We start from the raw sequence: 25,568 nt of genomic DNA on the forward strand, positions 1-25,568 counted from the left end.
TTATGTAAATTTTCAATTTAATTTTTCAGTTTAAATTTTCATAAAAAGGATGTTTTTGAAAAAAAATAAAATTTGTACCTCATTTCCACACCCACACCTAAATAGATATATAGAAAAAGAAGGGAGAGAGAGAGGAAGAAAGTGAGTGAAAATGAGATAGAACATAAAAGAGAAAGTGAATGTATAAAGAGTCAAAACTGTATATCTTCACTAGCTTTATGCCAACCGGAATGGTATCTCTGGTTAAACTTATATTCACATCCCTTTAGCATTCAATGGAATTAATTTTTCTACGAACTCTTATGGCATTGAGGAATGAAGGACCAGAAAATTAGCACAACCCTTTGGTCTTTCACTCAACAAATTCTGGAAAACTAAACCAAGAAGCAACCTTGCTTTTTTAGCTTTGATCAGTCTAAACTGATACCTATGGAAAAAATGAGGTGTTATCAACCTATGATGTTCGACACTGTTATGATTGCCACACGAAGTTGAAGTTGTATGGATTTATGTCGAACCACCTGCATATAATGCTATTATCCACGACCTGAAATATTGAATGTGCAGCGCTGAACTTAAAACTGAAGCAGCCCCACCAACACAGTTAGTATCAAGTGTCCAAAGGAATTGATCTCTGTCATGGATTCTCCTTCGAATTACTCGAAATTCCATTTTGAACTTGTTCTACAGAGGAGGTTGTTTTTTCAGGTGCTTTCCTCATGAAGCTTTTTACATAAATGGAGCCAAAGACAATTACCTGATAATTTACTGGTGTTAAAAGGCTTCATATAAAATTCACATTTAAGTAAATATTCAGCCACATGTGTGAGCTACCATAATAGTTTCAAAGTAACTAGGGACCAGTTGTGACAGAGTGTGATGTAAGACTGCAAGTGTAGCATGATTTAGTGTGTGTTTGGATATCAGTTTAGTGTAAAACAGACTTTTTTCTCAATCTATAAGAAGAGTTTCATTCAAGTTTTGTCTTGAAGTGTGTGCTTAGTCCGTTTGCACTGGCGACCATGGATATCCAAACATAGCCAGTCTGTTTAAAAAGGGTAAAAGTAAGTCTTACCGCTCCAATCCATTGTTCCCAGCTAAGAGGATGTGAAAACCACACACATGATAGTAGAATGCTCACCAACTGCAGCAATTAGAACAAAATATGAAAAACACTGATAAAAAGAATAATGGAAAGGATAGTATAAATTTTGCCATTTTTATGCAATGGTTACCTGTCTTGTTGTCATTATAATAGCAAATGTTAGAGCACCAAAAGTACGAATTGTGTAGGAAATAAAAAATTGACTAGCTGTTGCAACCTGTGGAAATTGATATTATACAAAATCTGTTCAGTGAAATGGAAGATGAAAAAGTGGGAGTGTTTTTTATTTTTCCAAAAAGGAAGGAGAATGTTAGGAATCGATTTCCTAACAATGGTCTCAAACACAGAATAGAGGTAAATGAACTGAAACTGAAATGATTGCTTATTGAATTATACTTGGTAAATTACAGAGAAGGGGAATGGTTCCCTAAATCTGACAAGAGCTCAGCTCCTAATAGGAAGCTTATTGCTTCCTATCCATTTCCTTACACAGCTATCAAAATAAGATACCCCTCGACCCTCCTCTAACTACCTTCTTATAGTAAAGTCCTATTACAATCGTTGGCTCTCTCTCTTCCTGAAAGTTAGGGAATTAGTTATCCACCTGGAGATTCCCTTTTCCCCTTCTAGAATAAACCTTCCACTCTTTGGGCCCTACGCCATCTTGCACCAAAGGCCCTGCACGACTAGCTGCTCTAACAGAGAAAAAGCATTATAGGTTTCAAAACTTCATCAAAACAATCAGAAAAGAAGAGCAGGTTATCAATAATGTATTATAAAAATTGAAGCAGAAGGGCAAATTCCCTTACAGTTGAAAGCAATGCTATGTCAAAGAAGCAATCACTGTGGCTAGAAACAAACTCAACTGCTGGTAATAAATGTCCCTGTAAGATAAGACCTGAATAAAAAACATCAAAAGATTTCCAACCACAAAGCTGGAAAAGAAACAAGTTGTTAGGGTTTGTGTTAGGAGAAGAGTGAATTGAAGAGTTTGTTAGTGCAGTTAAAAGTTTATTACAGGTTGTTAATGATTTTCTAAAAAATATCACTCTTTTCTCTCATTCTGAACCAATATTTTAATAAACATGTACGTGTAAAAGTCCAAGAGAATTCTCACTGAAGAAAAGAATTTACACTGCCTAAACTAAATATGACAAAAATATAACATTCAACCTAAAATTTCACTGCCTGAAACTAACCTGTCAGGCTAAGAATACAAGAACACAAAGTAGTATAGAATATCTGATTATGTATCTCCATGTCATAGCCTCTGAACAGCTTATCTTGGAATGTGCTTGTAAAGCCATCACACCTATTGGGGAAAAAAACTTGGTATGTGATTCAAAGAAAGACTAGCACTTGATTTTTTTTATATTAATTTAAATTCTTAAAGTAAATTGGCAAAAAGGATAAAACTAGTAATGTTAGCATCAACTTGTGCATTTAAGAATGTGCAAGAATGTACAAACTGCAAAGTGTTGCAAAATAAGATTTTAATCATATAACATGGTTTTGAATAACAAATGCTCCTCAAATCAACATAAAAACTAATTTAAAATAATTACATAGGTCTTCACAAAACATCTGCAGGAAGGCAAGGTATTCTGAACCTCAAACGAAAATAGTTTGAAATATTAAAAACCTTACATGTCATAATGAGTGAAGTAGCACTGAATTTAGAGGGTTTTTTTTGTTTGTTTGTTTAAGATAATACGTAAAATCACTTATCATAGAAAGATGGATTGAGTTTTGTAGTGATACCCAAGATAACCAAGCATCAAGAGAATACCCCAAACAGTATTTTCCCTTCCCCTTCCATATGGACTCATGTCAGTTCCTGCCTACAACGACAACACACAAGAATTACATTAGTTTAGTACAGAATGCTGCCAGATAATCAAGGACATTGTGCATCATCTTCAATGGCATTGATTAATCAATCTTAAGAATGTAATAATCTGATAACATACTATTAAATGGAAGATGAGATAACAGCATGTCACAAACGGGAACTTATCAATTGCTATAAGAATATATTCTGAATGGCAAGTCTGCAGTTAATTACTCAATTTTTTCAAAAGTCTGTGTGTGGTGGATCCTAAGTTAGATATCAATTTATCAAAGAAATGGGGTGGATTTGTAATTGTCAAATTCAAATCAATAAGTTTGAACCATGCTTTATTTACTTTGGTACATTTAAATAGAGAAAGAATTTGAAAACTTTTTCAGGGTCAATTTAGAACTTCCTGCTTAGGAACATAATAGTGCAAATAGCCTTCTTAAAACCAACACTGAATAAGCCTAATATGGTAGCATATCGACATTCATTGTTGATTCTAAATAGAAAAGAATTACAAACAAAAAGATTGATGAAAAAGAAAAAAAGAACTAGGGTTAAAGACAAAATAATCACCGGATATAAAATGAATACTGAGCATCCAAGGGTTACTAAAAAGGCTAATAAATAGTCAGGTCCCTTGTATCTCTTCTGCATTATGAGAGTGCCCCAAACCTATATAATATTCGAAGACAGAAATTAAGATTCAATGTACGAGAAGGAATCACATCAATCCATCTTAACCTGCAATATCATAAGTATGGAAGGAATAAACCATGTAAGTTGATTTTTTTACTCTTCATAGACATTGTTTTCAGGAAGGAAGGGGCCAATAATATACCGATTACACATGATTGTGAAGAGAGAGAGAAAGCATTACGCATTCAGTGTAAAAGAACAATACAATGTAGTTACTTCAATTCCTTGAAGCAACCAACGGTGACTGAGAGAAGATGAAAAATAAGCTACAAATTAATATATGAATATCAACAATGTGTAATGAATATAGCAAACAGAAAATGATCATAATTATCTGAACAAAAGAAGGTTTTTTCAAGTCTAACTTATGCAACACTGCATAAGCTAAGACAAGAAAAATCAAAACTTTTATGGGAAAAAAGTATATTTGTAATTCTGATGTATAAATGATTTCTTCTTCAATAAAAGCATTTCACTTTTATATTCTTATTCTATGTAATATTGCATAGGTTAGGAATACCGATATAATAAGGCAAGTACTAAAGTTTGACCTACCATAACAGGTATCATTTTAGCGCATTTTGCAAGAGTCTGAACAGGGAAACTGACATATTTGAGAGCCTGGAGAAAGACATATGATCATAAAGAAAACACAGGTATCAACTTCCTGCCAATAATAATATCAACACCAATGAACATATTATCACAGGCATGTATGCAGCAGCTTACCTCATACTGACAAGTTGTGGTAAGTATGTTTGATACTGACACAAGGCAATACGTATAAATAGGAGCTACTGGATCCAATGCTTTATTACTTGCCTGTTCGAAAGTTTAAAAATAATAAATTTGAGGAAAATTCTGGCTTAGCAAATGCAATGCAGACATAAGAAACAAAGGTTGTCATTTCAAACACCAAGTCAAGTCACTAATGATAATGGATTCAGGTAATGTCGAAATTTTATTACCACGGGAAAAAATCAAACAGTAAGTGCATGTTTGGAAATTCTTCAACAACTAATTCTAAAACCAAAATTAGTTCGGTGAAAGAAGCTTCTGCGAGTAGCTTCTTAGTGTTAGAATTGATTTTGAGAAATTACAAGCTAATCCGAACATGCTATAAAATGTGTGAAAATTAACCATGGCAATTTGTACTACTTAGTTACCAGTAAAGCACCAGCAGAAACAGCTGAGGTTGTGATACGGTTGCAGAAAACAAGAAAGAGAGAATATTTGAAGTAATCCTTGTTCACTCCATATGGCACTCTCATGATCTTTTCCTGAAACAAACAAATACCAAATAATCATAAATAACTGTACTCTATTTGCAAAAAGGAACAGAACCATTGCAATTGCAAATTAAGCAGTGTAAGGGGATTCTAAGAAATGGAAAAATGGAAGAGAAAAATTGATGGATGAACCTGCAAGACGCCATAGGTAACGAGGGTGAGCATGATTCCGGTGACGGCGAATGTGCCTTTCCATAGCTTGCTCTGTCTCCATTTCCAATCCGGTGAAGATGAAGATGAAGAAGAAGATGGTGAAGTTGTTTCCGCCATAACTCTAAGCACGCGCGAAAACGATGTCGGATTGTAGTGAGACAGAGAAACAGCTACTGTTACTTTCACGCGAGAAAGGAAGAAAAAAAAAAAACAAATGAATTGGTTTGCCACGTCAGCATTCACCAACGGTTCCCAGATTTTCACGCTTCTTTATGTTTGGCCAACATGGGCTCTATTGTTTCAAGAAAAAACATGGGCTCTTGAGATTGAGGCCAGTTCAGCTTGGCGCAGACCCCTTTTGGGTTGGGTTAAAATTAATTTTGATGCTTTTGTTAGTTTTAAAGGGTGATCGTCTTAAGGATGTGTACTTGCGATTCATAGTGAAGTTTTGGCTACAGCCATAGCTTGCCCTCTACAAATTAAGTCGCCTAGTTTGTCGGAGGCTCTGAGGTTCTCGATGGACTATGCATCTTGTTGTGGAGCTTGACTTCAAGAGCGTTTGTTTTGAGACTGACTGCTTGCACCTTTTCCACCGCCTAAGACGAGCTTTTAGCGGAATCACTTCTTTAGATATGATTATTAAGGATTGTAGTTCTTTATCTTTAGTTTTTGATCGTGTTGATCTTATTTTATTCATCGAAATGACAACTGCGTGGTAGATTTTTAAAATATTTTTTATAGACAAATGTTAGTTGTTAGTAAATTAGTCTTCATCAGGGTTTGAACCCTGGACCCTTCATCCTTTATCATACCCAACCCTTATGTCCCTTACTCTTACTGATTCGATGTGGGTAGAAAATGCTCCATCTACTTTATTTCTACTCGAGTTCTTTTGATGTACTCACTTCTATGTCGGTTTTTTAATTATTTTTTTTGTCTAAGATGCTTTGACTAAAATTCTGCCAACGAGCAATACGCAATACATAAACATAAGTAAATTAAGAATAAGTATGCACACTCAAACAATGAGTTGAAACAGCCAACTGAAACCGTGACGTAAAACTCAGTGACCATACAAATGCCTCTAAAACCCCACCAATTGTCTTTAGGGTGCAAAAGCTTTTATCCTCAAATTTATGAATGATTCTTTATTTTTCAAAAAAAAAACATGGGCTATTTATTTTTTTGTCGAAATAGTTAAAATGGGCTTGTCATTCTTTATGGGCCGGTACTACATATAGATCATATATAAACCCTACCCGCACCGAATCGGAAAACCCTAGCAAGCTTTGTTCCTCTTCCTCAGGTATGCGACTGCGTCTCTGTTACTCTCTGCTAATTGCTTGATTTCATGCATTCATCGACTTCATAATTTTTTTTTTTTGTTTCAGGAATTGACAGGTAGGGTTTCTTTTCCTCCAGATAGCTATGGCACCAAAAGGTATGTTCATGTTCTACAATTTTCCATTTTACATTTTCTGCCATCATTTTTTCTTCACTCGCCATAGTAGATTGAACCACAAACCCAGTAATTGAAGCTTATGTGTTTGTATTTCAGTAATTAATATTAAGAACTGGAATTTTTGTTGTTAAGGGACAAATCCACTGTGCAATAGTGCATTCTAGGGTTTTGTTGTGTTTGTAGCTATACCATTTCTGTGGAAGGTTGATGTTTGTGGATAGTGTTGGAATGAAATCAATACTGTAATTTGCATTGTGTAGAGAGCAATTGGTGCTTGAGTTTTCTTTAGCTTGACTTGGTGTGGGGTTTTTGTTTTTTATGCAGCTGATAGTTCTAAGAAGAATGATCCCAAGGCACAGGCCTTGAAGGCTGCGAAAGCAGTCAAGTCTGGCACTACCATTAAGAAGAAGACCAAGAAGATCAGGACAACTGTCACATTCCACAGGCCCAAGACATTGACAAAGACCAGGAACCCCAAATACCCTCGCATCAGTGCCACGCCCAGGAATAAGCTTGACCACTATCAGATTCTGAAGTTCCCTCTCACCACCGAGTCGGCCATGAAGAAAATCGAAGACAACAACACTTTGGTTTTCATTGTTGACCTTCGTGCTGACAAGAAGAAGATCAAGGCTGCCGTGAAGAAAATGTATGACATCCAGGCTAAGAAGGTTAACACATTGATCAGGTGAGCCTCTTGCAGTGATTTTTTAACTGGTTGCTACTGACAATTGTAGACTGCTAGTGAATTTCATGTTGCACTATCCCTTAAGGTTCTTTTTTGTCATACATAACTTCATAGGGATAATTTGTAGTCCTTGTTCCTTTAGCATGCTTCTCAGTCTTCACACACTATATTATTGGGTGTCCAGTGTGTGTGTGTGTGGGGGGTAGTTTCAATCGTGGAATTTAGAGCACGAGTTTTGACTTTCTTCATGAGTTAATTTGAGGTGCAAAGCACTGTCTCGACAGCTTCAGTTATGGAAATCTGGAAGTAATGCTCAGTGTTAGATTATTGTCATGTTTTGTTTGTTTCACTGGGTAAATAGGATTGTTTCTAAATGTTTCCATTAGAGAATACAGAGTTATGCTGTTTGGATAGCCATCTACCATGTAGCGTTCATTTTGTCATGTTTTGTTTGTTTCACTGGGTAAATATGATTGTTTTTAAATGTTTCCATTAGAGAATACAGTGTTATGCTGTTTGGATAGACATTTACGATGTAGCGTTAATTTATGGCCATTTCTGTTGCAATTTCTAAATTTGAGTTGTGTTGCAGGCCTGATGGCACCAAGAAGGCATATGTTAGGTTGACTCCTGATTATGATGCATTGGATGTTGCAAACAAGATTGGGATTATCTAAGCTAGTACCTGACTCTATCTAGATGTTAGGCAGTTCTATGGTGATCATTGGCAGAAACTTTTGGGAAAAGATGACATGTTCTATATTTTGTGCTTATTTGTTTGTATCTTTTGTTTCAAATGACATTAAGCAGACCTCCTGTTTCAATTTTGACTTGAGAACTATTGAAATTTATTGTTGAAATGAGCCACATTAAACTTTTCTCAGCTACTTGGATTTTACTGAAATCACTATTTATAGTGTAATCGAAATTGACTAGTATTGTTGTCTGGTATGTGTGCGATTCCCTTTGAATAACAGTAACCAAACCAGAGCCACAAAACAGGGATAGGTCAAGAGTTGAGTAATTCTGATTTTTGCTATTGTGGAGCCCTTAAAATGTTATATAAACTTCAGTTGGCAGGGCAGGGGGAGTCTTGAAGTTTATTGTATATAGTGGTTATAGACCAATTCTTTAGTGTTTTATTGATCTTGACTCTGAAATGTTTTCACTGTTTTTTTTGTTTAGTTTTATCAGTGATTGAAAATTAATTGATTGCATTTTATATTTTGTAATTATCGGTTAAAAGTATTAAAATATTTCTTCATCTGACGTTTCAAATGCTGGTTGGGTTATAAAAATAATGATTTCTCAATTGAAAATCAAATCAAATCAGATAAGTAAAATGAAGATGTTTACTTTTCTATTCACTGTTTGTCTATAGTTACTAAACTATAAAAATGGAGATGTTTGAAAATCCAATTAAGTGTAATTTTGCTATAAAAATTATTAATCCAACATAAAATTGAACTTCTTTGGTATATAACAAATGACAGGAGATAGTATTATGTTAGAGTTTAATGTGAAGTTTTGTTCACACTACACACATTCATAAGATTATCAATGTGAAGAGCCTAAACTGTTAGAGTTTTACACTTCAAGCATGATATATATCCTTGTACAAATCCTCTATTCCATTATACGCACTTCATATTAACTTGCATAATTCTATCAAAATTTCTCATAAATTCTTCCCTTTTGTTCTCAAATAGAATATTTTGCAAGCATGGAAGACCTGCATTCAGTAGCTGCTTCTTATACGTTCATCTATTTCCTATGATTTTGCTGCATCCTTTACTGTAATTCTGGATCACATCTATTTGATTGACAAAACATTAGCATTCATTGAATTGTTTCATCATTAACTAATATTAATATCAATATTCTGTGTGCGGATTAAGTTGGACGGTTTAAGACTGATTCATTTTCGCAGATAGTACAACAGTGTTTTTAATCTCAGTAGCAATGTTGTAAATGTTTTATTAATCACAGTAGAAATTTTTACCACATTGTTTTTCTGGATGTTTATATCATGTGGCATTAGTGTGATTAATTAGTTAGGCCTTCGTAATGAACTTTAGACAATTATCCTGACTGCTGATGTAATGGCTTTTAAGTCTTCCGTTTAATGAAATTTTAGCCCAAAAAATATTGGGGAAATTATTGACCTTTTCCTTTTCTATGTAGGAGGTTTTGACCCCATTTTCCATCAAATAGTTTTTATGTTATTTACAACCTGCGTATATTCTCGCTGTTTCTATTAAGTTTAGATACCAGATGGGTTTCCTATTAAACTAGATATTTTTTTTGGCCAAGCATCTTGGCTCTTCTGAGGAAGTGGTTGTTGATAATTAGATTCCCAACAATGTTCAGCAGAATGCTACTAAGATTAAAAAAACATCTAATACTGAGAACCATTTCTTGTATCCTTTATTCCTTATATTAATCCTTCTAATATTTTATAAACATTTAATCCATTCCTCAATTAAGCTAAGTTTTGTTCACATTTAAGCTCAACCCAGCCAAAAAGGAAGTACATTACTATTTTGGGTGAAGCTTCTATGAGTACATTTTAGGTGTTAGGAATTGAATTCGAGAACAAAAAAGTGATCCATTCTATGAGATATTAATGCATATGATCTAGGTTGACAGGGAATCATGACATACATAAGATCTGCAAAGGGGACAATTTGAATGAGACTGAAACCATGTGTCAATGCAGGAAACATGAAAAAAATGGGCGCAGTTTGGAAGATGTTTCAGCCACTCCTCTTCTTCAAACTCTCCCAGACAAATGGCACAGTCTATGTTAACTTGCTTGTTGTGTTCACCCTTTTTCTTAAACTGGGACAATTGAAGCCTATGTACAACAAAGAATTCCAATCCCCGGCTTTGAAGCTGCACAGAAGGATCACTGATATTGGAACTAAACTCTTCGAGCAGTCGCCGTTGAGCCTGGTTTCTGGTGATGATTGCGCGGCACATTTTCACAAAGAGACGCTTAAGAATGCCATAGTAGATGAATATAAAGAAGATAATCCACACTACAATGATTGAAAACACTTCTCCTACATTTAATTTTGAAGGGCTTTCAGAATTAGAAGACATTTTAGCAAACAAATGAAGTTACACAGAGTTTGCTATAAGTAAATCAGTGAATTATGTAGCAATCACTATGCGGACAAATGAACACAGAACGTACAAACCTATGGTCATAGTCTTGTAGATGATATTAAGGATTCTTCATAGTTTTCACTGACAAACCTTGTCTTACATACTTCAAAAGTAGAAGGTTAAGAATTCTCTGACATGCAAAAGGGTGTACATAAAATTCTCATTCAAAATATTGGTCGCCCAAGAGAATCTCAACATTTGAATATTCCAAAATTTCAAAGTTTAGAGATGAACCTCAACATTTTCAACTACTACTAAAATAGACTTATATGTTTGGATATCCTTCTACAATTGATTTTATAGCAAAAGTCAATTTTGGAGAGAAGCTTATGTGAGTAGCTTCTGGCGACAGAATTGATTCTGAACAAAAATAAGCTGAATCAAACGTGCAATAACTAGGACACTTCAATCAAAAGGAGGGTACGCCATTTTCACCAATTGCTGTGACTCCATTTACAGAGGGAAGAAAGGAAACTTCATCAAAATCAATGATGCCTTTGCCGCTTCCTTGATGGGGCTTGGAACTTCCATGGATTGTTCCATGAACCAAGGGAATGAGAATGGCCAGAAAAGTTGAGCATGGAAGCAGAACAAGTGGAGAGAGCATTTGAAGACTGTAAAGATGGAAGCTTTGGTTTCAAAAGCAAATTACTATTTTCTACAAAGGAATTTGGCTCAATGGTGATAGTGGTATGCTCTTTGATGTTCAAAGATGGAACCTTGATGTCTCCCAATGGAGGAGGATTTTGCCAAGAAGGAAGTGGCCCTGCAAGGAGGAGAGTCTGAAGTAATGGACCAGCATCTATCACAGCTTGAAGGAGATTCCCCTTCTGAGGCAAGACTTTTTCTTTAGCAAGACATTCTATAACAGCACTTGCTGGATCAGAAGCAGGATTCTCTGATGAGACCAAATTGAAGTCTTGAACCATATGTTGTTGTTTGAGATAACTCATGTTGCTGTTGTTGTCAACTGCATTGATGTTTGAGAACTCTTGAGGAGAAGAAACATTGTCAAAGAATGAATCCACTGGTGGGGAACCATGTGAGAGGCTATTGGATTCAGTGATGCTTGGATTTGCTTTAGCAGAAGGAAACATTGTGAGAAGGTTCTCTTGATGCAGGACTCCACCAGGCACATTTTGCAAAGGGATTGGGGTAGAAGAGGGCATGATGAGCTTGTTCATTAGCTTTTGAACCTGAAACCTTGCTTCATCCCTCTCTTGGTAAGCCATCATCAGCAGATTGAAGAGTTCCACCTTAACATTCTTCATAGTTTCAAGCTCAAGTGTGGTGTCCACAAGCTTCTGCCTCAACTCCTGTTCACTCTGCAAAATCAAACAACAAAATCTTGGAGGGGTTTTCAAAAAAATTGTAAATTTGAATAACAGAATGTAAAAATTTGGGTGCTCAAAGGTATGATTTAACACTAGCTTTGATTCTGGTTTATCAATGATTCTCATAGGTATTATCAAAGATTTATGAGTTAGGTATTACATAAACAATATCTCAAACAGCCACTAGGCAAAAAGTTAGACTTAACTAGTTTAATTGAAATTCTTCTAGTCTAGTACCTATATGAAAAAGTATTCATTTTTAGAAAGAGCTAGAATATGGGTATATTGTAAATGACAAAAAAACTAATTGCGGGAAAGGGGGGTCAATGATCAAAACTTGATTTCTTAGAAAAGGAAAGTTTCAATAATTTTCCCAAAATTAGAGTCCTTAATCATCCAAAATTTATTACAAAGGAGATTTTTTGCACAAGGCCAAACCAATCACACAAGCACAACAGGATAGAAACATATCCAGAACAATATTCAACATGGTAACTCATAATCTCATACTGTTCTATTGTAAAAAAATTTGCATAATTTTCACAACATTGGCACTGAGATTAAAAAACCCCTGTTGTACTATCAGTAAGAAAAACCTGTTGTACTATCTGTAAGACATATTGGCACTGTTCTTCACCCATTTCAAAAGAATCAAGAAGTGAAATGGGAATGAAACAGTTTTAAACACCCCCCCCCCAAACTTAATCCAAATACAGAATATTAACCAAGAAACTGTAACAATTTAAGAATGCAAATGTGAACCAATGGATTTCAAGATAAATTCATAGTAAAAAGTGCAGAAAAATCATAGTGAATGGATTGAATAAGTGTAAGAAGCAAATATGCAACTGCCCACCTCCTCATAAATGAATATGGAACCCAGGTCTTCCATGCCTTGAAACTCTTATTCTATTTGAGAGCAAAAGAGAAAAGAAGATTGGGAAGTAAAGTATTGAGTTTTGGGTAGCCTCTTATTTATAGAGAAATATATGCACATAAAGACTAGGAATAATGAGGGAAGAGTCGTGGAAAGTCAAGGTTGTATCACAAAACCGCTAGAACATAGACATAGTCTTTGTCAATGAATGACAAAATCTTCGTTGGAGAAGAAATTGGAGTTGCCATTTTCTGAATCTCTGATATATGATTTGAAAATCCTGAAAATCTGTCAATCAATGATTTTATCTAGATAAACTTTCCTTGTATACTCACTCAGGTAAGCGAAACTTAAATGCTAATGTTTTCATCTCTTTTATAAATAAAAAAAAATAATGTGTTTAATTTGTCTAAAGTTTGTCTTGTAAAAATTATTTATATTTGTATCGAGGCTAATTCGTGAGTTGATTGGCTAGTGGTTATGGATTTGTGAATGTTGTGTCTCCTTAAGATGTTCTTTGTTCCCACTTTCCCTTGAAGGTCTTATTCTACTTCTTGCGTCATATAAGAGGTGTTATTCGACCTCCGAGTACGCCTTTTAATTTCGCAAAAAATAAGGAAATCCTAAAGAATACTTATTTATGATGATAGATAGACACAATATTTCACTCAATTTTATAACCTGACATGATCAAATTCTTAGTTGAATTTTTTTATAATAATGATACATGTACCACAAAATGCATACATCTTGGAATATTTTTTTTCATCTTTATCTCCTTTCCCATTACATTATGTATCATATTTATTTTTTACCTCTTTTCTTTTTCTATATCTTTCTAGTGATCTACAACGAAAAATGGACACAAATCTAATGAAAATTTTAGAAGGACAAAAAAAAATTATTTAACACTTTTTTATCCGGTCATATTTGGCACAACTTAAAATCAACGAATCTTTGTTCATTGTTTATGGCAAGAATTCGCAAGAAAAATGTAATTTACAATTTACATCAATGAATATCAGTTAAATTAAAAAATATATATAATTTATTTTATATGACTTTTTTTACCATTAAATATAACATTAATAACATGAACCAATCATTTTCAATTCAATATTTGTTTTTTCCGAAGGCTGGAAATTAAAGCTTCATTGTAATGAAATAAAGCCCAAGAGAACAAACATCTCAAGAAGCAGAGATTAATTGACATTCAATTCCATATTTATAATTAATTAATTACTCTTAAGTAGCTCTATCATGCTATAAATGATAAATTCATAATCATTGAAATTAGGAATAATTTTTCTTTATATATTTTCCCTTCAATTACGGAATATATTTTGCTAGGAATAAAGAATCAGATATTTATTTTCCTCATTTGAGTTTCTATTTAATTTATTGGTTTTCTGGTCCCTTGTTTAAATTGCCATGGATTATCAAATATTGAGCCAGGTGAATATGCCTACCTCTTACAATTCAAAAAAAGAATATGCCTACCTCTTACAATTCAATAGTTAATATTATAATAAATGCTATATAAATTTACAACCTCGTACAATTGATAATTTTTTTATAAGAATTAATATATTTAATTTATTATTTAATAACACTCTTATGAGGCTATAGATTGAATTTAATTATTTTATAAAATAAAAAAAATTGAATTTAATTATTATATATGTGTAATCAATTACTATAAATCTAAGTAACAATTTAAAGAAGCCTTGAATGCAAATGGAAATGTTAATCAATGTTTGAACCAAATAAGTAACAACCCACCTCATGGTAAATGAATATGAAATCCAGGTCTTCCATGCTTTGCAATTTACTATTTGAGAGCAAAAGGGAAGAAAAGAATGGAAAGAAAGGTATCTGTCAGAGAGGAGAAATTAAACAAATTAATGTGTACCCCCTTCTTATTTATAGAGAATTATGCATATATATGATTTGCACATAAAAAAAAGGTGAAAGTGATGGGAGTGGGACTATGCAATAAAGAAAAGAGAAATAGTAGGAGTAGTAAACTGTAAAAGTCAAGGCTTTATCACAAAACCTGTGAGAACAAAGTTTCTGTTAATTTGAGTTTAATTTTGATGCACCGACGGTGTAAAGTTTTTTTACACCGTCAACCAATCAGATTTTAAGGATGTGACATGTCAATTAAAGAAATTAAATGAAAAAAGAGATTTTCTCACATCCTTGAAATCTGATTGGTTGACGGTGTAAAAAAACTTTACACCGTCGGTGCATCAAACTTTTCCTCTTTTTTTATTTACCTTTTTTTAATCTGTGATGTATTATTTGGAAATCCCTGAAACCCTCCCACATTTTCAGGAATCCTGTCAATGATTTTATTGAGGTAAATTTTGCTTGTATACTCCCTCAAAGCTATTGAAATTTGGATTTTTCTTTTAAATTAGAAAGATAAATTGCACCTAGTAATAATCTTCAACATATATGTCATCTTGGTGGCTCTAGATATCCTGTAGCTGCAGAGTGCCCATGGCTCCCTCCTTTCTCAACACACTCTGAGAGCCTCTAATTCTCTCGCGGATTACTTGGCGAGAGTATGTAAGATCTCCAGTGTGATATTTAGTATTTTGACTCTCCCTTTGGAGATTCTGCATAGGGATATTTAATTATTTATCCTGGCCCTGCGGCCCCTTTGTAGGCCTTGGTTAATTTTTTTTCTTGGGACTTTGTCTTCCTCTCACTATAACAAAAAAAACATATATATCATCCAACTCTTATTATTTTAGCTATAATTCATGAACGAATTCGGATATGTTTATTTAATCATTTCCTATTTCTCTTAGAAAAATAAAATAAAACAGAAAGTTCATCATTTTTTAAATTATGATATTTTTTTTCTTCATAAAACGAGTTGACACCACTATAACCTCTACTGCCTTTGTTAGCATGACCGGTTGACCACCATCATTGTTAGAGCCACCACCACCTCTATTTCCATTGTGACCAATGAGATGAAAAGCGATGGTGATAGAGATTGAAAGTGGTGGTGGGTGATGATGGCAACGACAACAGTGGTATAACAATAGTGGTGGAGGTGGTAATAGCTGCAATGGTGGTGGCAGTAACAGTGGAGGTGGTGGTGGCAGTGACTGTGGTGGCGGCGGTGAGAATAGTGGTGGTGGCGACGACGACGGTGAAAATAAAAATAAAAAGTCAAAATAAACATATTAAAAAAAAGAGTTTAATTTTGATGCACCGACGGTGTAAAGTTTTTTTACACCGTCAACCAATCAGATTTCAAGGATGTGACATGTCAATTAAAGAAATTAAATGAAAAGAGAGATTTTCTCACATCCTTAAAATCTGATTGGTTGACGGTGTAAAAAAACTTTACACCGTCGGTGCATCAAACTTTTTCTCTAAAAAAACTATTTTCAGAAGAAAAAAAATTCTCGAACCAGATAAAAATTAGTCAGTTTTTCGTAGAGTTTTTTGATCGGCGAAAATAATAGTTAAAAACTGAAAGAGCATCATAGTTAGTGTCGCATGTCCTAGCATAAACTGCCAAATTAAAATACGGCCATTATTTTTTGGGAAACTATGCTCTGGTCATCATTATAAAATAGTATACTAGCTAATATAAGTCTCATGATAGAGCCAATTTCTTATATTATCTTGTAATGGATGTTCTAGATTGCGTTGTGAACTGCCCCAAAAAACAGAACTGAACCCTATATTTTGATTTTATTTTACGTTAATTCTGTATTAATTAATCATTGTTTGTATTGTAAGTAAACAACTGCTCAGTTCATACTTTGATCTATGTAAAAGATTATATTAAAAAATGGGAATTGGGAAGGAGGAAAATCGCTACATTTCTTCCAAAGGTCAAATATAGTTTTTGTTCAGAACTAGGGTATTAATTTTTTGTGAACCCTCAAGCTCCGCGCAACAGGTTAAACTTCAAATTTTAATTTTGTTTTTATAAGAGGAATCACGCATAATTTTCAGACAAAAATTTTGTAACAATTATGTGAAGATTTTTTTTCAATATTTTACAAATTGTGACCGTTAAAAAGTAAAAACCATCACAATGACAATTTACAATATACATATATCAATCATATGTCGACGGTCCCATATATACAACAATCATTAATTCATTATTATTAGTAATTTTTAATCAAAGGGTGGGAACTTGAGACGTAACATTTATTTTTTAAAGTGAATATACTCACAAGCTAGCTAGATCCATTGCATTGTGTTTCAAATTATTTAAAATAAAAAGAAACAACTAATTTCATTCATCTTAAATAGAAGTATCGAATGTCATGTAATCTAACATGTATGTGGGTCATTCATTTGTCCAAATCTAAGCTTAATATAAAAAAAAAATGTCAGTGATCGATCCTGTGTCCTCGCGGCACTCTAATAAATAATCCATCATATTCTAATGAGTGAATTGAGTTATGAGTCTGTTTCCGGTGGGAAACGTACAAAAGTAAAACCACAAAAATTAAGGTTTGCGTAAGACAAAAGTGATTAAATTAATCAAAATTAAAGTCATAAGTAGATCTTAATTCGATGCATCTAGTGTATGAACACATGCATTTACGTGTGATTAATATTCGTGTAAGCAATACTAATTTTTGCTTTTGTCAGTTGTGCACCACTGAGGTTGACCTTATGTGGTTCTACAGTTCTGCCACATATAAAATTCTTGACACTGTTAAGGGCATATGGTCGACCAATCCACTGTCCCCAGGTAGAATCACATTGTTAATTAGAAGTATAGGGTTAAAGCCCTATTTGATTAAATAAGTTTTTGACTTTTTATAAAGAGTAGGGTATTAATTGTTCTAGTGCCCGGTAAAACTTTAACCCGCAAACTTCTGCTTTTTTAACTCGGGAACCATCGACCTACTAGGAGTAGACATGTGTATCCTCGGTACTGCTGCAAGGACCCAGAGCTATGCGACTACTGTTCTGATATCGGGTGCCAACGAATCGTTACTCAACCAAGAACCTGTTCATATATTCCTCCCGACACCCAACATCAGCACTATCCTGTCACTCCCTTGTTTCTATGATAGTTCAAGCAAGGTCAACGAGTAAGGAGTTAGAAAAGGAAGAGATTCGTCGTCTTCATCCGTAGGGGAATGTCCATCTTGTCTCCTATGTGAGTCATTGTGGGAGCTTGAATGGTGTTGTAACTAGTCGCAGGGGCCTCCTAGTGACTCCCTTCATTAGGGGGGGGGGTAGTCATTTGTGTTATCTCTTGGACATTGGAAGTGTTGTCTGGCTAAATAGGCAGAGGAGGCGCCCGAGAAATTAGAAAAGGTTGTGCTTGTAGAGCAGTGTGAGTGCTTTGATGCAGCGCAGGTTGTACAAGCATATTATTGATTCTTGGCTGAATGGGGGATCGTAATCGTCCGATAACTTTCTCTCCCGTGCTACATTAATAACACTTCCAATGTCTCGATTTATGGTGTTTTCTATGTTTTTGTCCTCGGAGAGTGGTTGAATTTGCGGCCAGTCCACCACGTGATCATCATTTTCATGTAGACTTGTTCTTCGTCAATCATGTGGCAGGTACTCCTTCTTAAGAAGGAGTGCAATATAATTTCGCTATTGTCTTCCTGCGTTCGCCATAGTAGAGGTAGATGAGAATATGATTTACCGAGATTACCACGAATGACACCAATTGTCTTGAAAGGATTACCAAACTCGAGTGAAGACTAATAAGTGTATGGAAGGAGAACTTTGTTGGATCGCTCCGTCCGTGAAGGACTCTGACTTCTTGTATCTGGCGATTAGATGACACCAGAGCTAGGTACCTGCAAGACACTCAAACGCACACAAATTATTACAAGAATGAGAGAAATAAGAACTAGGTTAAAAATTAGAGTGTACTTGATAAGTGTCCCATATTGTACATTTATACACTTAGGTGCAACAAACCTCAAAATCATGTGTAGATATCATACATATATATTAAGATATATTAGAAACTGCCCATGAATAGTAGATATTAACTCGATTTAGAAATTCAAAATTCAAAAAGCCAAAAATATCTCAAACTTCAAAACTCCCCCACCATCCCAATTACTTTCTCTCATACGTTATAACCTTCTCACACATTCATCATCTTCTCCAATAAACACATCAATACACCCAAGACATCTGATGAGTTTCTACTTCACTATTGTTGTTGGTTGAAGCTTTGTCTGCACCACACTTTTACAGTGTGGTATTTCTTTTAAGTAATTACAACACATTCCACACTCTAACACGACAATGTAAAATTTTGTGTACAACAAATTAAAATGTGGAATGTAAAATCATGTGTGCAATAACTTAATTTACAAAATAAATCGCATTTGAATTGAATTGTTGAATGATAATGTTTTGTACCACTTACCCATCATAAATTGTAAAATGCGATATGTACATTCAGAATTCTAAAATGCGGAAGATTAATTGAAATTTGATTACCGAATTTTTAGATTCCGGTGGTACATAATTTTAAAATATGTATTTTTGCAGTTTAATTTGTTGTATGGAAATTATAAATGCAAGGATAATTTTAGAACTATGCTTGTGGGTAAATAGTTTTGCTCATTAAGTAAAAATGAACTCATGGATATGGTTTTTTTGAAAGTGGCCTGCCATAAAAATTAAATCATAGTGGGTATAACTTATAAGCACTTGTGGGTGGGTTTCGCCCATTAAATTAAAATAAACTCGTGGGTATATGATTATCAAGAAATGGCATCTAGTAAGTAGCTAGGCATGCAGTTAAAGGGAAATTAGGTATAGACAGTTAAAGAGAAAAAGAAAATTTGGTAGAATGAGGAATTTGAGCTAGATGTTTGTGGGCAAGCATACAAGGGCAAAAGGCCATAAAATGGGGGTGCAGCTACATAGGGGCATCCTCGATCGAAATCCTAGTTATCTCACCTGGAATTAAGTATGGTCAAAGATGCATGCGTGAAGACCACTTGTGCTTTTCCCACTTTTGCTTCTAACGGGTAACGGCTTTACCTGTCAATCCAATGATAATGTAAAAGCGTAAATTAATATTGTTATATATAATGTCTTTTTAAGTTAGTATAATGTTTGAATAAGATGATTAATTTATAGGGTTAATCTCTAATTGGTCCATGTGGTTGTGTGGCCGTCTGAAATTAGTCCCTCCCATAAAATCTAAGTCCTCGTGTTTGAAAAAGTGTGTGTAGCAGGTCCTCGTCGGAGGGACTAATTTCCACACACTTTCCAAACACGAGGACTTAGATTTTACGGGAGGGACTAATTTCAGACGGCCACACAATCACAGGGACCAATTACAGGATTAACCCTAATTTATATATAAGGTTTGGTATGCGATGTTGTCGTTTTCATTTTGGCCAAAATACAATGTTGTCTTTTATTATAAGGTAAAGTGGGGTCCTGTGGCTGTGGGCCTGTGGCTGTGGCAAATGAACCTATGAGATTGTCTGTTTGTGGAAGTGCATGCACATGGTGATTAGGTAAATGTCATGTGGTGAGGCTGAGGTTGAGACACGTTTAGCCCAAAACTATGTCAGCAAATTAAAGTCTTGCATTGTAGTACTCTCTCACCGTCACTGCCTTGCTAATTAACACTATGTTTGGTTGTGAAGAGAGAGATAGAGAAGAGAGTGTAGAGAAGAGAGAAGTTGAGTAGAGAGAAATAGGTGAAAGATAAAGTGAATTTGTTGGGTTGTTTGGTATGGTAGAGATAAAGAAGAGAGAGATGATAAATAATGATGTGGAAGAAAGAGAAAAAGTTGACTTCGAATTAAAATAACAATTTTAAATTAAAAAAGTGTGTCAGATGCAAATAGTGGTTGTTTAAAACCGCCACTAAATGCCAGTAACAAAAACAATAAAATAAAAAAAAAGAGTCCCTCCCATACCGTTCCTTTTCTCTCCAAATTGGAGATACCTAATTTTTTTGTGGGTCCCACCTCAAAAGCCCCCTCTCTCCTCCCTCCTCTTCCCACCAAACAAGGTTAGTTCTCCCACCCTCCCTCTATCTCTCTTCCTCTCATCTCTCTTTACTCTAACTCTCCACAACCAAACAAAGTGTAAGCTCGCGACGCGCACGCATTGACACCAGTGTCGTCTGTTTTTTTAAGAAAAAACTTACACTGCTGGGGGCCGGGAGTTTTTATATATAGCTAGAAGAAAAGAAAAAAAAGAAAGAAAGAGAAGAATAGAAACCCACTTTGGTCAATTTGAATCTTGAACAATTCACTCTTCATTCCACCCAATCCTTAATGTTCATAACTCGTATCACTTGGGACATTTGTATTGTTTGATATGAACTATAATGAAATCACTCAACCTTATTAAATTTTGAATAATTTCCATAATATATGATGACTTAACTTTGACAACCCTCAAATCATTAATCCTGTCAGCTTTGTTTTCCCGACTGTCTGTTGAGCGAGATGGAAATTTGCTTTGATATCTTGGCTGACTGATATTGCGTTAACTTAATTGTGAATCTTCTAGGACGACAAATTTGGACTTATGGCCTTTTGGATCGGCCGAAATACTACATTGTGCCCCCTCTGTCTCACATTTCAATTCTTCCAAACTAGAGAAAACTTTAGGGGATATGTATTTTCTCTGCACTTGTTTTCTTTCTTCACAAAATCTATCATTTCAAGTGAAACATACTTTTTGATGGTCTGTTTTGTTTAGAACAAAAAGTGGGAAGAGGGAAAGTGGAAGAGAGATAATTAGTAAAGAGAAAGAGGTAATAAAAACAGTAACTTTTATATATTGTTGATTAGGTTGTTTGATATGAAAGAGAGAAGAGAAAAAACACTCACTCCTCTCGTTTCGTTGAATAATAAATATGAAGAGAGGTTGCTACTTAAAATGACATATTCATCCTTGAAATAAAAATATTAAAAAATTAAGTAATTTAGGTTGCAAAATGGTATTAATAGAACGGGAAAAAGTTATAGCCATTCTTTGTCTCTTTCTTCTAAAAAATGCAAAGATTGAAAAAGGTAGTTGAAAACCACATAGGCACATCCGCACATACTTCTCTCTGCTCACTTTGTCCTGCCCACCGCATGGCGCATGCACAAAGATAAGTTACCTCTCTCCCAAGTTCTCTCTACGACAATTCTTTCTCACCTATGTCTAGGCTAACAAATGAAGTGTTAGTAAAAGAACTCATTTATCAAAAAAAATTATATTTATTAATTGTATTAATATCTTAGTTTCTCCCAATTTTTCACTTTTAACACGCATATGATGTTGTAGTTAGTCAATAGCAAAAATTCTTTAAAAAAGATAATAGTAAAAATAACATGGACAAAATTGATTTTTGAGTTTTTTTATGAGGGATGACATGTGCACTAGGTAGCAGAGCCTTTATGTTAGTCGTGTGACAATATATATTCAGGTATATATTCAGGTCTAAAAGTTAACTAAAATAATTTCTTAAAGTATTGTGAACTTATTTACGATTTATTTTTATTAAATATTTAAGATATTAAAATATTTATTGTTTCCACATAAATACAAGGACAATTGCTAGCAGCATTCTCCTTTTCATACTCCTTTTTTGAAGGAAACATAAATTCCATTAATCAAGATGAAACCAAATAAGAGGAAAGCACCGTCTCTAAACCGACAGGGTACTCCTCAATCCCAACAAAACAGTAACTAGACAAAGCAAATTTGGCTAAAAAGTCTGCAGCCATATTACTAGCTCGCAACACATGAGCTATAGAAAAGCGATAAAAAGACTGGGAAATAAAAACTGAATCAGAAATCACTAAAGCTAAATAAGAAGCTTGCTGTTGATGGTTCCTCCAGGAATCTATCACAAGCTTGCTGTCAAGTTCCACCTCCACATTAAAGAAACCAAGCTCCAAAGAAAGTTGTAAAGCCCACCTCAATGCCATAGCTTCTGCAAGTGCCACGGATGTCGCCATGGGCCACTTGGAAGCTGCAGTTGCTAAAACTTGTCCCAAAGAATTCCTGGCAATATAACCGTAGCCCATCACCGAACCAGCAGGGACCGCAGCATCAACATTAATCTTGATCGTTCCCGGCTGTGGAGCACGCCAGCGATCCCTCCGTCCATCCCGCAGCTGATCTGTACGTGTAGCTTCATTATCCATAGCCAACAGACTCACGGTAGCCATAGAAGCAGCTCGACGAAGCACAAAGTCATAAGGATACCACTGCTGATCAAAGCACCATCGATTCCTCCTCTCCCAAATTGCCCATAGCAGTGTAAGCACCGAATCAATAAACCATTCATCCCCCTCCTTCAAAACTTGGGACAACCACTGTTTTAAGGAGAAGCTTGGTGGAACGTTCCTGAAATCCAATGACAGCGGCGAACTGAACCAAATCGGAGCCACCTCCGTGCAAGCAAAGAATGCATGGTTCACGGTTTCACACTCCTCCCCACACAGCGGACAAATTGCATCTTCCACGATCCCACGATGAGCTAGAGCTGCACGGACAGGGAGAACATCGTTGCAAGCGCGCCATAAGAGCTCCTTACAACGAGGGAGGGACTTGGACTTCCAGAGAGGTGTCCAAAGTTCTGAATAATTTATGTGGGGTCCACTAAGTTATATGAGTTTCACTCTCTATTTAGTGAGACCTACATGAATTTTAAGTTATAAAAAAAGAGTGTGCAAGAGAATGTTGCTAGCACGTCTCAATATTAAGATTTATCCAGCTATATAAAGAAGTTAACCATGCTTTTAGTCTCTCTAGCTATATTGGCCACCGAATTTTGTCCTTTACCAAATAAGTTCCACTTAAGCCCCTTAACCTTTCAAAATTTCTGGTTTTATCCCTCATGTGTCTAGAGAGCGCTTACATGACGCATCACTAGTCATGTCACGTGGAAGATGACGTGAAGAGTGACGTGTCATTCAATAGCTGAAACCAAACTTTTCAAAATTTAAAGGGCCAAAAACTTATTTAACCTAATTTTCTCCTCCACTCAAAGTCTCGAACCCTCTGCCCCTCACTTTTTACCAGATTCCACCACAACTACCCACATTCAACAAGTAATTAATACTCATAATTTTTATTGATATTTTTTGGTAGAGTAATTTCCACTGATTCAATAAAAATAAATGTTAATAAATAATATAGAAGCCCATGTCTCCGACTTGATGAGTAAAAGACTAGATGATTAGGCTAAATGAAATTTATGTTTAAGATCTTGTAAATCATATTTAAGACCCTTTGAACAATATTAATGTCTTTGTGACGTCGTAGCATTCATCTCCCCAATGTCTGCTAATATAACGTTCTAGACTTGTCGATGCAAAACTTGTTCCAGAACTGGCGTTTACTCGATGATGGCCATCGCGCGATCTCGTTCAAAATAAAAAACCAAAACATGCATGATGACCTGAGACTGAGACTGATCAGGATGCAGTGTGTCGCAGGCAATATTAAGGCAAGGCAAATATTAATTGAATGAATCCAACTTAATTGCGCATATGAATTTGCGGTCTGTAGAGTACTAGAGTTGCATCACTTGACTTGAGTCTATTCTATATAAGAAATTCTAGACTTTGACCCAATAAGGAAACAAAAACAAGAAGAAATCAAGACGTCGACGCGGAGAACGACCGGCATATAGCAGCAGCTTCACCTTTGATCATTTGTATCTCTTCAGTTCATCTTTCCGTACGTACTAATGCGTTTCTCAACAGTGTGGTAATCTGCCATTAATTAAGATGCTGAAAGACTGAAAGTAACCTTTTTCCATCATTAATTTCATATAAAACTAATATTTTCTGCATGCCGCTAATTGGTGAAAGAAGATCTGGAAACTATAAGAAAACTCACAATTACAAATTGCAAAAATCTGTCACTAACACTTAATAGCCATCGCTAATGAGACATTTTTGTATAACATTGGTTGGTAACCGTAACAAAAAAAAAGAGCTAATTAGTGTCGGTTGAAAGTTAACACTAAGCAGTCCAAAATCGACAATAACAGTACTGGCTTTGCATCGACATCGTCGACTCATGTTAAATTGGTTGAAGCTAGCTGTTTAGCGTCGACTACGATGACCGACGCTAATGTTTTGGTCAAACCGACGCAATCCACCACGTGTCATTTTAACTAATGCATTTTCATAAAAATTAGCGTTTGTAGTATAGGGAGCAATTCTTCCAAATAATTAGTTAAGGCTGTCAAATCCCTTAAAACATAAAGAACAAATGAAAGACGATCTTAAATTGAAGGATCTCACTCAGTTTTATAGGGAGAGACATTTCTTAGCAAAAACATTAAAAGAAGTATGACCTCTTCTATGTTATTTATAGGTACAAATGAGCCGTCCATTATGAAATGAAGATAAGGGTTGCTGCTTCTCCTCCTTAGGTCAATTCTAAATACCATCGGCTTGATCGATACTATGTATGGTGTAGAAAATCAAAATATTTTGTCATATATGACCAAAACTAATATTGCTTGTTAGTGCATAGTTAATGAACTATGTAATTTGTTCGATCATTGTTTATAGACCCATGAATCAGTCGCCCTCGTTAGGGCAAATAATACATTTTAGTTTGACTTATTATGCTAGTGGTGTTGGAAATTGAGGAGTCTTGCAGAGATTAAAATCGGGAAATAAGTCTACAACTTCAAAATGTGAAACTCACGAATATATGTGGATGAACTTATATATGACTTGTAAAAAAAAGTTATATAAGATGATATTAAATGTGAACTTATATTTCACATTCATGTGGTAAAATTATTTGATTTTCACATCATATCAAATTATCAATAATGAAATATCCATACTTTTTATTGTCAATCAACTATAGTTCATAAAGGCCCAATTTCTTGTTGACACCGTCAGGGCCTTGATTTGGAGCCCAGTTAGATTTGGATTGGCCCATACAGATGGAACCTGGAAACAGGTAAAACAATGCTATTAGAT

General features: G+C 35.0%; 4 protein-coding genes across 8 annotated transcripts; 1 reads left to right on the forward strand and 3 right to left on the reverse strand.

Annotated features, from left to right (window-relative positions):
- Positions 1-182: 182 nt before the first annotated feature.
- Positions 183-5,278, reverse strand: LOC130740497 (UDP-galactose/UDP-glucose transporter 5B-like). Of its 5 annotated transcripts, none has more exons than XM_057593129.1 (11): positions 5,063-5,278; positions 4,808-4,921; positions 4,371-4,463; positions 4,197-4,262; positions 3,519-3,617; positions 2,867-2,946; positions 2,305-2,417; positions 1,915-2,003; positions 1,236-1,322; positions 1,076-1,144; positions 183-757 (listed from the first exon to the last, which is right to left on the reverse strand). In XM_057593129.1, exons 1-11 carry the CDS (start codon positions 5,198-5,200, stop codon positions 638-640), a joined length of 1,068 nt encoding a protein of 355 aa, XP_057449112.1. In that variant the 5' UTR covers positions 5,201-5,278; the 3' UTR covers positions 183-637. The 5 variants fall into 5 exon arrangements, 3 of the variants coding, with proteins under 3 accessions (XP_057449112.1, XP_057449114.1, XP_057449113.1); XR_009020149.1 differs by lacking the exon at positions 183-757 and adding an exon at positions 1,638-1,795 and having other exon boundaries at positions 1,093-1,144; positions 5,063-5,277; XR_009020150.1 differs by lacking the exon at positions 183-757 and adding an exon at positions 1,710-1,795 and having other exon boundaries at positions 1,095-1,144; positions 5,063-5,277.
- A 1,023-nt stretch (positions 5,279-6,301) lies between these two features.
- On the forward strand, positions 6,302-8,120 carry LOC130740500 (60S ribosomal protein L23A). The gene is made up of 4 exons (XM_057593133.1): positions 6,302-6,389; positions 6,475-6,524; positions 6,870-7,233; positions 7,826-8,120. The coding sequence occupies exons 2-4, from the start codon at positions 6,512-6,514 to the stop codon at positions 7,908-7,910; spliced, it is 462 nt and encodes a 153-aa protein (XP_057449116.1). The 5' UTR covers positions 6,302-6,389; positions 6,475-6,511; the 3' UTR covers positions 7,911-8,120.
- Positions 8,121-10,457: 2,337 nt separating this feature from the next.
- On the reverse strand, positions 10,458-12,914 carry LOC130740499 (uncharacterized). The gene is made up of 2 exons (XM_057593132.1): positions 12,595-12,914; positions 10,458-11,729 (listed from the first exon to the last, which is right to left on the reverse strand). The coding sequence occupies exons 1-2, from the start codon at positions 12,628-12,630 to the stop codon at positions 10,890-10,892; spliced, it is 876 nt and encodes a 291-aa protein (XP_057449115.1). The 5' UTR covers positions 12,631-12,914; the 3' UTR covers positions 10,458-10,889.
- Positions 12,915-22,223: 9,309 nt separating this feature from the next.
- On the reverse strand, positions 22,224-24,342 carry LOC130737176 (uncharacterized). Its single transcript, XM_057588939.1, has 2 exons — positions 24,309-24,342; positions 22,224-23,194 (listed from the first exon to the last, which is right to left on the reverse strand). The coding sequence occupies exons 1-2, from the start codon at positions 24,340-24,342 to the stop codon at positions 22,224-22,226; spliced, it is 1,005 nt and encodes a 334-aa protein (XP_057444922.1).
- Positions 24,343-25,568: the final 1,226 nt, after the last annotated feature.

The sequence above is a fragment of the Lotus japonicus genome, chromosome 2 (assembly GCF_012489685.1).
Source record: "Lotus japonicus ecotype B-129 chromosome 2, LjGifu_v1.2".
In the NCBI taxonomy this organism is placed as follows: Eukaryota; Viridiplantae; Streptophyta; class Magnoliopsida; order Fabales; family Fabaceae; genus Lotus; species Lotus japonicus.

Excerpts from the sequence above, each read along its gene's own strand:
- LOC130740497 (XM_057593129.1), bottom strand. The coding sequence starts at position 5,200 with ATGGCGGAAACAACTTCACCATCTTCTTCTTCATCTTCATCTTCACCG. Across the intron at positions 2,947-3,518 it reads CAGTATTCATTTTATATCCG|GCAGGAACTGACATGAGTCC; the intron begins GTGATTATTTTG and ends TTGTCGTTGTAG. Across the intron at positions 1,323-1,914 it reads ACATAGCATTGCTTTCAACT|GTTGCAACAGCTAGTCAATT; the intron begins GTAAGGGAATTT and ends CAATTTCCACAG.
- LOC130740500 (XM_057593133.1), top strand. Across the intron at positions 7,234-7,825 it reads AAGGTTAACACATTGATCAG|GCCTGATGGCACCAAGAAGG; the intron begins GTGAGCCTCTTG and ends GTTGTGTTGCAG.
- LOC130740499 (XM_057593132.1), bottom strand. The coding sequence starts at position 12,630 with ATGGAAGACCTGGGTTCCATATTCATTTATGAGGAG. Across the intron at positions 11,730-12,594 it reads CCATATTCATTTATGAGGAG|AGTGAACAGGAGTTGAGGCA; the intron begins GTGGGCAGTTGC and ends TTGATTTTGCAG.
- LOC130737176 (XM_057588939.1), bottom strand. The coding sequence starts at position 24,342 with ATGGCAGATTACCACACTGTTGAGAAACGCATTA. Across the intron at positions 23,195-24,308 it reads CACTGTTGAGAAACGCATTA|AACTTTGGACACCTCTCTGG; the intron begins GTACGTACGGAA and ends TAAATTATTCAG.